This window comes from Acromyrmex echinatior, chromosome 2, assembly GCF_024713525.1.
Source record: "Acromyrmex echinatior isolate Ae372 chromosome 2, ASM2471352v2, whole genome shotgun sequence".
Taxonomy (NCBI): domain Eukaryota; kingdom Metazoa; phylum Arthropoda; class Insecta; order Hymenoptera; family Formicidae; genus Acromyrmex; species Acromyrmex echinatior.
Genome location: NC_141853.1, coordinates 2,992,730 through 3,009,178, shown reverse-complemented (window position 1 = coordinate 3,009,178; position 16,449 = coordinate 2,992,730). Strand labels below are relative to the sequence as shown.

The 16,449-nt window shown below is 30.6% G+C and overlaps 2 protein-coding genes across 5 annotated transcripts in view; one reads left to right on the top strand and one right to left on the bottom strand.

Annotated features, from left to right (window-relative positions):
- Positions 1-16,449, top strand: part of Cbl (E3 ubiquitin-protein ligase CBL) — a 54,065-nt gene that overhangs the window by 29,187 nt on the left and 8,429 nt on the right. For 2 of the 3 annotated variants that reach the window (XR_015544288.1, XM_087403598.1), the window contains 4 exons: positions 13,865-14,011; positions 14,127-14,399; positions 14,485-14,707; positions 14,962-15,126. Coding sequence is in view for 2 of the 3 variants with exons in the window: in XM_087403598.1 (XP_087259724.1) it covers positions 13,865-14,011; positions 14,127-14,399; positions 14,485-14,707; positions 14,962-15,126 (808 nt within the window). In the remaining variant the exon portion in view is untranslated. The remainder of the gene's footprint in view (positions 1-13,864; positions 14,012-14,126; positions 14,400-14,484; positions 14,708-14,961; positions 15,127-16,449) is intronic. The other variant, XM_011058998.2, reaches the window with a different exon arrangement.
- Gtpx1 (glutathione peroxidase-like 1) lies at positions 1,513-6,552 on the bottom strand. 2 transcript variants are annotated; one of them, XM_011058992.2, is made up of 6 exons: positions 6,421-6,546; positions 4,005-4,151; positions 3,133-3,232; positions 2,949-3,058; positions 2,775-2,866; positions 1,513-1,871 (listed from the first exon to the last, which is right to left on the bottom strand). In XM_011058992.2, the coding sequence occupies exons 2-6, from the start codon at positions 4,063-4,065 to the stop codon at positions 1,656-1,658; spliced, it is 579 nt and encodes a 192-aa protein (XP_011057294.1). In that variant the 5' UTR covers positions 4,066-4,151; positions 6,421-6,546; the 3' UTR covers positions 1,513-1,655. The 2 variants fall into 2 exon arrangements, with proteins under 2 accessions (XP_011057294.1, XP_011057295.1); XM_011058993.2 differs by lacking the exon at positions 4,005-4,151 and having other exon boundaries at positions 6,421-6,552.

Below are 16,449 nucleotides of genomic sequence, written 5' to 3'. Positions count from 1 at the left end.
TTACAAGATATTTTTGGTTTAAGCGAAATTGTATATCTTTTTGTTAGTGCCATTACACATACATAAATGTCAAACAAGACATATACATGTCAAAATGATGAATTTTGCGGGTACAAATTAGATAATTATTTATTATGTATTAATACTAATTATTATGTAATTAGAATGTAAAACAGAAACAAAATTTATTGTGTTAATAATTTAAGTAATATGTACAGAAGCAAAGTTAATATCTTTAAGAATTTATTTTGGTAATTATGCACTTTAAGGGATACTGCATCGATGACCTTAACATGTTGTTAAGATCATGATTCTGAATAACTTTGCCTTAACAACTAGGTGGCAATCTCTTATAGTTTCTGAGCTATTTAGAGTTAAAGGTCTAATTTGTGTAATAAATTTTTCGGTAATTATTAATATTAAGGGACACTGCGCCGATGATTTTGACATATGTGGACAAGATCATAATCTTGAGTGACCTCCAGCAGGTTTTAGGTGGCCGTCGCTGTTCGTTAAAAGGTTATTAACAAAAAAGTTTGAAAAATGAATTTTTTTTTGTTAATATATACAACACTTTTTAACGAATAACGAACGATGGCTAAAATCTATTGGAAGTCATTCAGAATCATAATCTTGACAACATATGTCAAGAACAAGATCATTGGCGCTCCCGTCTTCGACATATTTACCGAGTAGTTTTTAATACTATATGTAGCAGAAATAAACTGTCATTTCTAAAATTTTTTTTGTTAATAACTTGATTAAATATAACAGGGCAATAAGAGTCAAGCACGGGTAATTCTTATGCAATACGGTTAACAAAACAACTTTATTAATAATTAATCCGCTTACATGTTTCAGCTCACTTTTGAGCCATCCTCAGAAACAATACGATTTTATATTATAGTTTCCGTTAATAGGTGGAGTTGATTCACTCTGAAATGAATTAATTTCTAAAAAATTTTTTGTAATTACAACATCGTATTGTCTCTGAGGATGATCCAAAAGTGAGCCGAAACATGTAAGCGGATTAATTATTAATAAAGTGGTTTTGTTAACTGTATTGATTTGCACAAGAATTACCATGCTTGACTCCTAACGTTCTGTTATATACAATCATTTTGTATCATTAAGGAAGTCTTTAGGAATTAATTTATATTTGTCAATAACTTCTTAACGAAGGACGACCATTATCTAAAACCTTTTGGAGGTTACTTAGGGTCATGATCTTGACGACATATGTCAAAGTCATCAACGCGGTTAAAGTACATAATTACCTTTATTTTAAATGAAACTTGTGGATATACATATATAAAGATGAGGAATGTGCAAACACGTAATATTGATTTCCAGTTACTTAAACAATTCACAATTACACATTACGAAATATAAAATATGTGCATATTTATATATATATATATATATATATATATATATATATGTCGAAAAAGAATTTAAAAATAGGTTATTGTGCCTAATATTGTACGTAATATGCAAGAAGGAAAGAATAAGTTTTTATATGTGCGAAGTTTTTCATATTGCAAAAAATCTACAAAATTCGTTCAAACATAATATATAAATTTAAAAATCTCCTATTTAATTTGTTTATACTATAAGAAATATCCACCTTCGAAAATTATATAGGAAGATACAATTTAAAAATATTTTTCAAGAGAATCTTTCAACTTGTGGGGATCTACATTAGGACCATGTCGCTCGACGACCTTGCCCTCTTTATTCACGATGAACTTGGTGAAGTTCCATTTTATGAAGTTACCCAGCAGGCCACCTTGCTCTTTCTTCAAATATGCCCAAAGAGGATGCGTGCTATTTCCGTTCACATCAATTTTCTCAAATAAATCGAATTTTACCTGCAGAAAATACATATATGAATATGGATTTATTCATTGAGGAAAGTAGGCGATTGTTTATAATACATTCAGGGAAAAAAACATTTTTTATAATGAGAACTGTATAGGTGATAACTATATAAGTTTTATATGTAGAATTTATGTACATTGAAGTTTTCATAATTATTCAGCTTTAGTTACATACTAATAAAATAGTTGATTCACAAATACTCACACACACATACACACACACACACACACACACACACACACACACACACACACACAATTCTGTACATTAATTTTATTAAAACTTGCACTTTTGTTACCTTTTATATTGCATATATGTTGTTATAATATTATAATATTATGTCTATGTTATTATAATATAATATTATGTCTTTTTCTCCAATGCTGAGTTGTTTCATCTTTTGATAAATCTCAGTTTGCTCTCTCTCTCTCTCTCCCCCCTCTCCCCCCTCCCTACCTCCCTCCCCCTCCCTCCCTCCCTCCTCTCTCTCTCGTTCTCTTTCTCTCTCTTCTCTCTTTTGTTTATCCATTACATAATTTATCTAAAGGTGAAACAACCAGCATTGAATATATGAACTTTATCGGCATTGCTTCTTACATAAGGTAATATACAGGATGCCCACAATTTTTGGCAAAGCGCTTTTGTATAGATAGAACCAACTAAACTGAATCAAAAAGCTCTACTATTTTGCAATTTTTGAAATGATTAATGAGATATTAATTTATGAAAATGCGGGACATCCTGTGCGCGCGCGCGCGCGCGCGTGTGTGTGTATGTACACATAATATTGCAATATAACAAATTTTATAGTTAGTCAAATTTTTTAGTCAAACGCTATTTTTTCACTCAAATATTTATGTTTGTAAAAGATTATAAATAAAGGGTAAAATTACTTTCTGGCGATCGGCAAAACTGCAAATCTCCTCGTTGTTCCCTGGCTCTTGACCATTGAATTGGTTACAAGGAAATGCTAGAATTCGTAATCCTGCAAAATAATGAAAAAAATCTACCTTATTACTATTTCTTCGTAATATAGCTTTCAATTTCCCTATAATGTGAGAATTTACCTTTAGATTCAGCATACTCGTCGTATAGTTCATTCAGTTCTTTGTAATTCGTTGCTGTGAGGCCGCATTTCGAAGCGACGTTTACGATCAAGCACACGTGATCTTTATATCTAAACCAATAAGAGATGATATTACATCTTTTCCATAATGTGACTTTACGCGACGCGGTCGGGTTTATGCTTACTTGGACAAAGGAACTTCCTCTCCCCTGATGGAGTTCACCGTGAAGTCGTAAATCGACGTAGCCGATTTGTAATCCTTGTTTCCGCTCATTGCTGCTACAACTACAATCGGCGGGAGCATTGAAAATTTTTAATGTAATAGACATCGCCTTACGAATGACAAATACTATTATTGTATTTTTTTTATTTTCACAATCTGTCAAATTATTTTCTACATATTAATTTATTTTCTACATCTACATTAGTCGTAAGTTGCGTTCATTGAAACAAGGATGTACAAAATAGTGTAGCGAAAACATTTCATGTTTAATTTTTCTTTGTGTAAACTAGTAAATAATTACATTGAAACAACTTTTACAGAAGGAAACGCTCGTTATTTTAAGAGAATTGAAATGTGATTTGTATTTATGTAAATAGATTAAAAAATGTGTCGATAAAATAATAATAATCATGCTTTTAAAATATTTTAGATGTTTAATTAATTTTGCTATATTTAAAACTCGCTTTCGCGCGCGCGATGCTAAGTTTTTTTTTCACGCTAAAGCATCACGAACATACAAATCGGCACAATGAAACGATATCCGATGAAATAAAATAGAATTTTATAATATTCTTAATTGCAGTATTAATCGAGATGTACTATATGAAATTAAGATGAAATATCGAGAGCAGCACACTTCAAGCTATTGCGAATTAAAGGTTACTGAAGCGACTGAATTGAATGAAATATTATAGAAAATCTTTCACAAATTCATCTCTCTCAAGTTCAAGTCTAGTAAGTTTTCCGAAAAAGATAGTTTTAATTAAATGTCTATTGTTAGCTGTAGGGGAAATGATGAGAGGAAGTGGGAAGAGCAATTATCAAAATACGTGCCTGCGAAATTTCGGGTTAAGTTCATGAATCCGACGGGTACGATGAATTTTATAATGTGCATTTCCGATGTGTCAGGGTTTCCCGCTCCTAAAACTGCCGATGCAGGAAAGGTGGAGGGAAAGGAATAGTATTACGAATTCAATCCCCCTTTAACAAAAAGAATTTGGGAACTTTATATCTCGCAATTTACAGTTTTCTCATAATTATTCAGTTCCTTCCTAAGGAACGGAACATACACCTACGAAAAAATTATAATTGAGAGAAATAGCACTTACGTGAATTTAATTATTAAATTATACATTATAAGAATATGAAGGTAGCGAAATTCACAAAAATTATCATTGATAGAAATGTTCCTTATTAAATTATATTATACGTTAAAAAATATTGTATAAAAATGGCAAAATTTACAAATAAAAATTCTAGCTTTAATGTTTCATATTTGAAATAGAGAACGGTTGATTGTTATTCTAAATACGTAAACATATACAAGAATGTTTACAAACTATGAGATTTTTTAATTATTTGTAAACATGTAATTGTAAAGATAAGAACAAAATGAAGAATTCGTATCTAGGATGTCCCGAAATTTGAAGACAATATTATTACAGCGTAAAACTTCGTGAAAAATTAAATAATGAAAGTGCATTTTATTCTGCAAAGTATTATAGTTTTTTAAGTATAAATGTTTAAAGTTTGATCAATCCTACAGTACATAGTGGCAATGTTTTGTTTTACGTCTTAAGTTAACGGAACAAAGTGAGCAGATCAATCCAAACTAATATTTTTATTTGTTGCTCATTTGTTGCTAAAAAGTTGTAACAAAGAAATAAATTTGCTCTGCAGATTCTTTCAAAAATGATGTTCCGTTAAAAGAAGATAAAATTAGCGGAACAATATACATATAACAAAGTCGATCTATGTAAAAATAACATAGAAATTTGTTGCTATTTTGTTGCTATCGAAATATCCTACTTTTGATTTCATTACCTATGAAATAAGTACAAATAACAACGAAAAACCTCAGCGTGCTAGCGAAACAAGAATAACATACCAAGAATAACGTAAAAAATGAGTTGCCCGCTTAAAATTGGAATTGAGATATCGTCTGAATTTGTTGCATGCTGAAGTATATCGTTGGTATTTATACTTATTTTGCAAGCACAAATTCATAACATTGCATATTTCGAGAGCAACAAATTCAGACGACATCTCAGTACCAATTTTAAGCGAGCAACATATGTTTTACCGATACTTTACTTTTGTTCCGCTAGCACGCTGAGATTTTTTTCGTAAATAAATTCCTACGTTATTTTTACATAAATCGACTTTGTTATATATGTATATTGTTCCACTAACTTAATCTTCCTATAGCAAAACATCATTTTTTAAGAAAACTTGCGGAGTAACAAATTTTTATTTCTTTGACAATTTTTTAACAATAAATGAGTAACAAATAAAAATATTAGTTTGGATTGATTCTGCTCATTTTGTTCCGCTAACTTATAAGACATGTTATTTTCTTCTTATAAAGTTCTAAGAATTTTTTCAGAATTCTTTCAGAATTTTTTAATACCGTATTTTCTCATGTTGGTAAAAAAAAAAGAAAACGCAGTAAAAGATTTGATAAAAAATTCTGAAAAAATTCTTGAACTTTATGAGAAGAAAATAAATGATTTTTGTCTCTTGCAGCTTTTCTATAAACTTGATAGTATTTGAGTAAAAAATTATTCAACACCAATATTTAGCAATTTTTAGTAATTAATATCTTGTTAACTATTGCGAAAATTGCAAAATGGTAGAGGATTTTTCGATTCAGTTTAGTCCTCTCTACCTGCCCATGAAATATTTGGCGATTATTTCCAGGTACCCTGTATATAAATTAATGAATTATACAAGGAAATTGATGGATTATTATTTATATTTTTGAGATATATTGGGTCATCTAAAAAGTATCCGCGATTTTTTGTCACTAGATGGTGCTGATGGTCAACACCATGTAGTGACAAAAAACTGCGGATACTTTTTAGATGACCCAATATTATAAAAAGATTTTCTTTTTGTGAAATTATATTTATTTATTAAGAATAAATTTCTTATTAAGAATAAATTTATTCTTTCATCCATCCCTAACAGTAATTTGGATATAATTATGAGTATCGACGTGCGTGTGCAGAATTCTTGAGTTCTTATAAGTATAGGAACTCTACGGAATTTTGCGATCGGTGCCATCTATCGTGTGCCAGGTCAACCTCGCGGAGATAATCGATCAGCGAATGCTCCTAGCGAAGAATCTACGCCTAACTTTACGCTTTATGTCTCGACGATATTTCTACGAGATTTTCCGACAATTCTCGAAATGCACTACAACGATCACTTCGCGTACCATTAAGACGGATCGGGTTATATCTCTTACCGCTGAAAAATGCAAAAACGAGCTTCAAATAAACGCCGAGGATGTCACACGAACCAATCACTAGGAATCGCTATTTTGTACTGGTCATCATGTCATGTCGGAGACGCGAACGGTTTTTAACGCGCATGTGCGTCAATGCGCAAGTACCTGGACATCAGTGATGGATCAAGGCATTTCGAAACCCTGGAATTTGACCAAATTCTGATTAACCTATGCTCATTTCTAGCATTGTAGATTTAAATTTTTATTAACTTTAATCTTGATTCAACTTATTCTTCTAATGCTTGTTTCTATCAATGTAGATTGACTTTAATTTTAATTCAATTTAGTTTTTATCTATTTCTAATTCTTAGAATTAGCGAAAAAAAATTAGAATAGGATGAAGAGTTAGAACTGAAATTGAACTGAAATTTAAATTAAATTATTTTGGTAGAAACGTGCATATACTCATTTTTATAACCAATGTAGTTTAATTTTAATCTTGGTTCAACTAATTCTTCATTCTTTTTCTAGTTCTAAGAATTAGAAAAAATTTAAAAAAGAATAAGTTAAATCGAGATTAAAATTAATCTGTTAGATGTACAATTTAATTTTCGGCCTTTTTAACACAAATGTTAATGTTTCTTTTTTTTTCTTCTTCTTACATTAGACCTGCGACCTATTATATTCTTATATGCTTGTGGTGCGTTGGTTATTCAATAATTGTTACAAGCATATGGGATCTACAATTTTTGTTGTTGTCCAGGGTATTCATCATCTTAGAGACTGAAATTGCCATCTCGAAACTTTTGAAATCACTTTTTACACGTACCATAAGACAGAGCATTTTCATCTAAGGCAAATCATTTTCTTAGCCTCGCCGGCATTTTTCTTCAGTTGAAATGTGAAAAAGAGGTAGTGTTTCAAATGCTGCTTTTCGAATGACATTGCTTTCACTACTGTATTTTGATATTACGAGTATATTAGCAGCATCGTCAACTATTATACCTTGTTTTAAAGCTGAAAGATGGCGCTTTAATACTATTATATATGGTGGGAAAAAGATTTAAATATGGATAGATGTTGTAATCGATTAAATGTAGGAGTTGAGAATTAAGTTGTATACCTAATACTTTGATAGAAACTGGTAAAATTCTAAGGATTAGGAAGAAATGAAGAATAAGACGAAAGGAATCAAATATTATAGTCTTTGTAAAAACTGAAATTAAAAATTTATACAATAAAATGTATTGTATAAATTACACGTTGCCTTTTAATGCGTATTCTTTATAAATGTTAGTTATTACAAAGAATGTTGTCAAGGCTTGGTGATCGAACAGTTACAGATACGGATTCAAATCTCAGTCGAGGTAATATTTTTCATAACAAGTTCTTTTTAAGATGCTAGTAGCATCTTAAAAATTAACGATCTGATTTTGAGAAATTATTAATGTTATTTCAAATTGAAAGACCGAAAGTAATCGGCGCGCAATCATATTTTTGAGGTAAAAATTTACTTAAAATACGTACCTATGTGTATAGATAGATACGACGTACCTATTCGTATTAGTATCTAACGCTAATTCCCCGTCAAAGTTAGATGTTAGATACTAACATCTAACTTTGACGGAGAATTAGCGCTTCTCGTATTGTGGTGATGAAAATTTATATCTATTTTCTGTATAAAAATTAATATTACATTCACATTAAACAGTTCAATGAAAGAGAGAGGTGGGAAGGGGTGGGTAGGGAGGGAGGGAGGCAGGGAGAGAGAGAGAGAGTCAGAGAGAGAGAGTGAGTGAGAGAGTATGAGAGAGAGAAAAGAGATCAATATTTATATTTAATAATAGAATTTTATAGTTTAAATTAAAATTTTAGCTCTATAAAGCTAGCAGGATCAAATCAACAGAATCAAATTGGACCTATCGGAATTTTTAATATAGAGCCGAAATACTTTTCCGACCAGTCACGATTGCGATTTCTATGTTTTCCTCTGCTTATCTCACGTCTATGTTATGTTTCTTTACATCTCGTTCTCTGCCATAGCCCTTAATTTAAGCTGGCAAGTTCATAAAAAAAAAAACAACACAGGGGCAAAATTAACACAACTGAATTTGTATTAATCTGTATCATTGAAAATAAGTTAATATTTTACATGTTTTCTCCTTAAAATGACTTTATTAGTATATACTTACAATCTATGAGGCATTCATCGTCAAACCGAGCACTTTTGAAACATTGTCATTTCATTTTTTTTTTACTTTACTAACATATTCTACAGATAAAAATATAAGACACGTGTTTCGCGCGAAAAAAATTTGAGATTTTTTTATGAAGTTATTCACACTTGTAGAAATGTATAAGAAAAACATCGCTCATGCAAACATTCAAATTATTATATCGTCGAAAATTATTAATCGTACAAAAAAATGCAAGAGATTGATTTTAAAGATCTTAAATTGTTATATGGATGAGTTATTTTTAATTTATTATTTTCATAAAAATGAATCATTTTCCATTTGTTTACAATTTTTATCAACATTTTTCATCGTCAACTCAATTTAAAAATTTTGTAAAAATATCATCATATTCCAATTTCAATTATGAAGTAATCCTGAAAATTGCAAAATGAAACTCGAATTTTTTAACTATACTACAGAGAGAGTTGATAATTTTTTAATTATTCTACAGTTAACTATACACAGTTCATTCGAGTTCCATTTTGAAATGTTCAGGGTTATTTTATGATCGAAATGGGAATATGATGATATTTTTTAAATTGGTGAGTTGATAATGAAAAATGTTGATAACATTTGTAAACAAAATTGGAAAATGATTTATTTATATAAAAATGATAAATTAAAAATAATTCATCCATAGAACAATTTAAGGTTTTTTTAAATTGATCTGTTGCATTTTTTTTGCATGACTAATAGTTTCGATAATATAATAATTTGAATTTTTGCATGAGTGACGTTTCTTGTGAATTTACACAAACGTGAACAATTGCACAAAAATCTCAAATTTTTTCCACGAAACATGTGTCTCATATTTTTATCTGTAGAATATGTTAGCAAATTAAAAAAAAATAAAATGATGATGTTTCAAAAGTGTCCGATTTGACGTGAAATGCCTCATAGATTGTAAGTATAATAAAGTCATTTTAAGGAGAAAACGTATAAAATTAACTTTCAATGGTACAAATTCAGTTATATTAATTTTTGCTCTTGTTTTTTTTTGCTCTTGTATGATCCTGTCAGTTTAAATATTAAATTAGCAGCGCCACTGATTTCTTGGAAATGACATAATATAGAATTGTTTTTGGTAGTACACAAAATGGTACAAATTCAATCCTATTGATTTTAGAAATTATTATTTTTTTTTTTTTTTATTTTGAATTGGTCCTATCAGCTTAATATTAAGCTAGCACCGCCACAATTTTTTTCGAAATGGCGCACAGTACAAAATTATCATTAATGGTACAATTTAGTATCAAATGAGTACTAAAAATTCTGATAAGTCCAATTTGATTCTGATTTAGTCTTGCTAGCTTTATTCAGTTGAAAGTTTTTCATTTTATTTTAATTATTTTTTTAAAAACATGTCTGCTTCTTATTAAAATAATGTTTAATTTAAATTTTAAATCTTCGTCAAACTTTTTATATTAGGGTAAGTGGGGGGAATACTTAAGCGAAATTATATTTTTGAACAATTATTTGTCCAATTTAAAGTAATTTTTATACACTGATCTTCTTCCATCCTTTATCTATTATTTGTGTATGATTGCAATCAAATATTTTTATTTTTTGTTATTAAAAATAAAGAAATATGAAAAGTGTTAAAACATAGGTAATATGCCAACATGGATATACGCCACATACAAAAAAAATGTTATAACATTATATTGATTTATTTATCGCAAAAAAACATTATGAATGATTTTTAAGACAAAAATAAACATTTGTAAGATAAGAAATAGAAACCGAGTTAATGTAATAACATAATATAGTAGAGAGTACCTTAGCATCGATCAAAGTTATATATTTCAAATAATATAATATTCTTGATTCGTAAATTTAATTAATCTCAAATGTAACTGTGCGCCGAAGCGTTCGGACATTAAAATACAATCAATCTGAGATGCTAATAATCGTGAGCCAAAACGGACAATCGCGAATATATATAATTCCTCCTCCCCCCTTAATTCAAATAAAAAACTTTTATTGCGAAAAGTATTATCTCAGCCAGGATTCGAATCTGAGACCTCTCGACTTTTCGGGGCGAGTGTCTTAGTCATTTGTAAAATAATAACTTCGATTATGTAACATAAACCTTGTAACGTAGCAACGTTTCTTAACTTGAATAAATTAAATTACTTAATATTTAGAAGCATTCCAGATATTCATTTTATTTTCAGAAATCTGATTAAGCTTCTGTTAATGAAACTCTAACTGACTCTAAGAAGCTCGATCAGTCTTTCTTATTTTCCATTCGAAGCATTCTTATCTGAACGTGTAAAAGTATGTAATGTATAAGTATGAAATATATGAATATATATTTGTATTACTCTTTGTTTATGTTTACATATTGTTACAAGTAATTTAAATTCCCAGTAATCGAAAATGGATTAAAATGGATTAAAGAATTACATTTCTTATTCAGAATTTTGAATTGAGCAGTAAATTAATATATAATAATAAGCAAATAGATAAATGTTTAGGTTTTTTTTTATTAATTATTCGTCAACGGATATCTTATCACAATGGGATTATGCGGGGGGCGTAACGTTTGTTTATAGCGCCTTAATCTATATTGGAGAAAATGACAATACTGGCATTTTACTCTAACAAAAGTAGTGGCATATTGCTCCATTTTATTTTATGATGGGCCTGTTAAGAAAATGAATCAACGACGTACTGAATATTTTCATTTCAACCTATATTAATAAGTTAACAAGCTAATCAAACTAAATATTGTGTAACGCTTAAATAATAAACTTACATAATGAACATAAAGCACTATGAAAGTTATAAGGAGCACGTACTTGTTCATGTACTACACTGTCATATTTACCTTAAAAACAATATTATTATCAGGAAATTGTTAATGTTTATGCAATACGTTAAGCATACAATTGTAAACAACTTTAGCTGCGTTCGGCAATGCAAATCTAAGGCGTCGGAGTGCTTTTTTTCTACAGTACACGTGATATGTGCTATAACTCCGACACTTCAGAGTTGCATTATCGAACGCAGCTTTTATGGCACTGATGCAAGCGCTAATCAACTATCATATCTGTTAAACACAACGAGTGATATATTCTCCCAACTGACGTATTACTCGCAGTTATCTTACGTTTACAAATACAATATAGAAAAATCAAGTTTTTTTATAATTTTTCATAATTCTTTTTATTTTGTTTAAAAAAAAATATATCTATTCTCGATGTCAGTGTTTTCGTTTGATGAAAATCTGTGTTTTCCGAGCTTAACTTTGAGCCTAGGAAACAGGAAAAAGTCGTTAGGGATCAGATCTGATGAATACAGTGAGTAGTTAATTACCGCAATTCATAAATTTTTGTTATGATGATCGTCAATATTCGATTTTTTCCATTTTTATAAAAAATACTGACATCGATTGACACAAATAACTCTCAAACAATAACTGAGTATCTAAAATGGCTACAATTTTCATAGATATTATGGGATGCATTCCGAGGCATGAACCGCATGATGCATCATTTATCCTCGTTCACCAAATAATAAAAAAGGATAAAATGATACATCATGCGCTTCATGCATAACTCGGAACGCACCCTTGCAAAATATGTACGATTGTAGGTACCAGTATATACAATATATACAGTAGTAACTCTCTGTCGGCACTTTTGATGTTAGTGTTGGCCAAAATGGAGTGTGCATGCGTGAAATAAGTAAGTTAGTTACCTAGCGTTGCCACGATTACCATCTAAATTTCTTTCTCTTTTCATCCTTTTTTCATTTTGTCAAAATTCCTTGCAAAACTCAGATACTAGATTTATTCGCATCGCAATCCAACGAATTCGTTGAAGTAAGTGATATTGTAGGAACATATTGGAGCATATTAGAGCATGCAGCACGAATAAATCTAATATTGTAATGAAATAATTTAAACTTTATGAAAATTAATAAAAATAAATTATAAATATATTGAAAAATAAAGAAAAAATATAAAAAAATTAGAAAAAATATTAAATTAATTTAAAAATGTATATTTGTATAAAGAAATATTATGTAATTATATATCTATAAAAATATTATGAGAAAGCTGATATAAAAGAAATTTATATACATATATGTCCAAAAAATAAGTTTAAAATACAATAAATAAAAAGAATCTTTCTTGCTCGGTTTTTTATGTAACTTTTGTTCACTTTTTCACTTTATCACTTTTTCACAAAAATTAGATCAATCTCTCAAGATTTCTCACACAACATTTCACCAAATGGACAATACACGTAATACTTCCCTCTAAATTTCTATTCTGAATGTATGCTTGAAAGACAAATGTTTAAGTGGAACATTGAAACGCTTATTTAAATAGAGAGAGAGAGAGAGAGAGAGAGAGAGAGAGAGAGAGAGAGAGAGAGAGAGAGAGAGAGAGAGAGAGAGAGAGAGAGAGAGAGAGAGCAATAAAAAAAGGAGGAAAAGAGGCAACTTACTTATTTTATGCATGCGCACTCCATTTTGGTCAACATAAAATCAGGAGAGTTGCGCTATTGTATATACTGTGGTACCAGATAGATAGATAATTTGGTTTATTGGCTTGATACATGAGATAAATACAGGCATTTTACAGTAGTTATATATAAGATAATACATGAAGATTGCGCTAAGAAAACTTCCTCTAATTACAAAAAAAGAAAAATAAAAAGGTCTTTATGAGTCGAATTGATACTCAGAGATATCTAAATGCTTAATCTGTTCTAAACCTGGACAGAGTATTAAGAAGAGAATTTTACAGACAAAAGACGCTTAACTGTAATCACTGTAGTACCAAAATGGTTTTGACGAATAATGCCACCTTCATGTTGAAGCTCAAAACTTTTCAAACTATCCTCGTAGTTATTCATACTGTTAAAACATGTAAAAAATTCATCTTTTTTTCCGTTTTCCACATTAAAACTAAAAAAAAAAAATCCAATTTCTCTGAAAAGAGTCTTATAAAATGAATACAAGAGTATACTTTACGTATAGTATAGTTTTACTTCAATTTTGTTGAAATTTTGTTTCTGATTCTGTTTTTAACAAATATGACAAACTTTTAGCAGCAATCTAGTATATACGTAAAAATCAATTTAAAATAAAAAATAGTACACATTACTTTAAGATTTTTAACATTTAAAAATTATTTATGTAGATGATTCAACACTATTTATAAAAAGAGAAAAAGAATAATTTTTTATCTTTCATTAATTTCTTTTCAGTACATTAGTACCGTGGAAGGTGTTCAGACACGAATTGAATCAGGTTCATCCGATCAGCACGGGATTGCAAGCAATGGCCCTGAAATCCACGATAGATTTGACGTGTAATGATTATATCTCCAACTTTGAATTCGACGTATTCACGAGGTAAATATTAGAGAAATTATAGACAACTAATTATCTTTACCAAGCTTCCGTCACGATGATTCCGAGTCATTCTTGTATATCTTAGATATATTGTACATGTTATACGATTTTCAAGGCTGTTTCAACCGTGGTCAACTCTTCTACGCAACTGGAAAATTCTGGCTGTAACGCATCCTGGCTACGTGGCTTTCCTTACGTATGACGAGGTGAAAGCTCGTTTGCAAAAATATTGCATTACCAAGCCTGGGAGCTATGTATTTCGGTTAAGTTGTACGAGGCTGGGACAATGGGCAATTGGTTACGTCACGTCTGATGGTGATATTTTACAAACTATACCACACAACAAGAGTCTATGTCAAGCGTTATTGGACGGTTACCGGGAAGGCTTGTGAGTATACCGTTGAGTACCGGCTTAGTTTATATGTTACTTCCATAAAGATTTCACGAATACATATTCGAAGATCGATTTCTAGCTACTTATATCCGGACGGTCGAAATATAAATCCAGACTTGACATGGGCGGTGCAACCAACGCCAGAAGAGCATATTAAAGTGACGGCGGAACAATACGAATTATACTGCGAAATGGGTAGCACATTTCAATTGTGTAAGATCTGCGCCGAGCATGACAAGGATGTAAGGATAGAACCTTGTGGTCATCTTCTCTGTACTCCATGCCTTACAGCTTGGCAGGTAGCAGTATATAATCCTCTTATGTTTTATTGCAATCAATCAATGTTTCTGTATTATTGCGATCAATTCTTCTCAGCGATCAATAAATGTTTCTGTATAATTTAGATTTCGATTCAATTTTAAATCTAGATGTATAACATATTGCGATAAAAATATTTTACGTTATTTCCTTACGATAGTAGAGAAATAAATAAATATATGTGTGTGCGTGCGTGTGTGTGTGTGTGTATCGTTAACGTCTAATCGGTTGCTTACAGGATTCGGAGGGACAAGGTTGTCCGTTTTGTCGAGCTGAAATTAAAGGCACTGAGCAGATCGTCGTAGATCCGTTCGACCCGCGAAGAACTCACAGATCCGGGGCGCATTCGGCATCTGCTAGTAACGCATCGACTCCCACGCGGGATCTCGACCCCGACACCGAGGTATCCGACTAGGAATAGCATCCATCTTCATTATTAAATGTGTTCTATGTATAATAACATTCCTCCCTCATCGCAGAGAATATGCCTCATTCTCGAGAATGCCTCATACATTTCGCACGAGACTTCGCGGTTTATCTCTACGGTCGTGTATGTCGCGCGTCATGTTATTTCGTACGTTTGTCATCACGATTGTATGCCGTACCTCATAGCGGGTACGCGGTAGTAATTTTAGGCATGTAATACGTCAGTGAAGCTACTTGTTCTTCTTTCGGGACCAAGAGGATGTCAAATTACAAGGATATGGCTATATGATTCTATAGAGTTCATTGTTTTCTGAGTTCTTTCTTTTTTTTTTATATGTTTGCAAAATTACGGACGAGCCGATGGAATGATTGCTCGATCATTAGCCGAACGGTTAGTCTTATCTATCGCGCAACTAACAAATTTTGCGAGATCGTCTATATCGCATAATTGTAAATTTCATCAATTAGGCGGGGGTTCTCAGGTAAGGCTCGCTTTTCTTGCATCTCATTGAAAACTATAAGCCGGTCCCTTATTCTATGGCTCATTTTCACTGTTATTTATGATTATGCATACGCAATCTTAGCTTCGGAACGATTCTATTTAATATACACTACCAATGAGTCAAGAGATTTGATAAGGAATTCTCCGGATTTAGATATACGCCCGTTTATTATAATGCGTTAATCTATCAGCGGAGAGAAATGTATTAGGCAGTATAGTTTCGCATCCAATTACAAAATGGATTACATTTACTTATTTCGCAAAAGTTTTTCAATTCACATAATTCATAATGCATGTGCATATGCGTATTTTAAAAGCGCTCTTTTTTTTTTAAATATATGCATACAGACGATTTTGATGCCTGTGATAAATCTTTGTGTATATTATTTATGCATAATATTATATAGTTTATAAATAATTACATGTGGCTTATACATAAATCCACATATACGAAGCACAAAAAAGTTCTACAAAATGGATTCCACGAGCAAAACTTTGAATGTAATCACACTACTGAAGTTGCATTTGTAATTTTCACCTGCTGGATAGATTGCAAAACGGAAGCACGATATTTAGAAGCATTTTTCTTTCGAAAATTTAAACAACGAAATTGATATTACTTGCATAGTATTAAACAATTTTAATTATGTACAATTATGTAAAAATTTTTATTAAGTAAATTTAATTTTTATTATTTGAAGTATACTGTTAATTAATAGTACTGTCGTTAACGATCGACAAACTACAATTTATTTTGAATTGCATATTAAATCATTTATTTCATTTCATTATTATTCA

What these genes read in the sequence shown, in the direction of transcription:
- Gtpx1 (XM_011058992.2), bottom strand. Translation starts at nt 4,065, where the DNA reads ATGCACATTATAAAATTCATCGTACCCGTCGGATTCATGAACTTAACC. An exon ending in CGAGTATGCTGAATCTAAAG is followed by an intron (nt 2,867 to 2,948) that starts GTAAATTCTCAC and finishes ATTATTTTGCAG; the next exon opens with GATTACGAATTCTAGCATTT. An exon ending in GTTTTGCCGATCGCCAGAAA is followed by an intron (nt 1,872 to 2,774) that starts GTAATTTTACCC and finishes TATTTTCTGCAG; the next exon opens with GTAAAATTCGATTTATTTGA.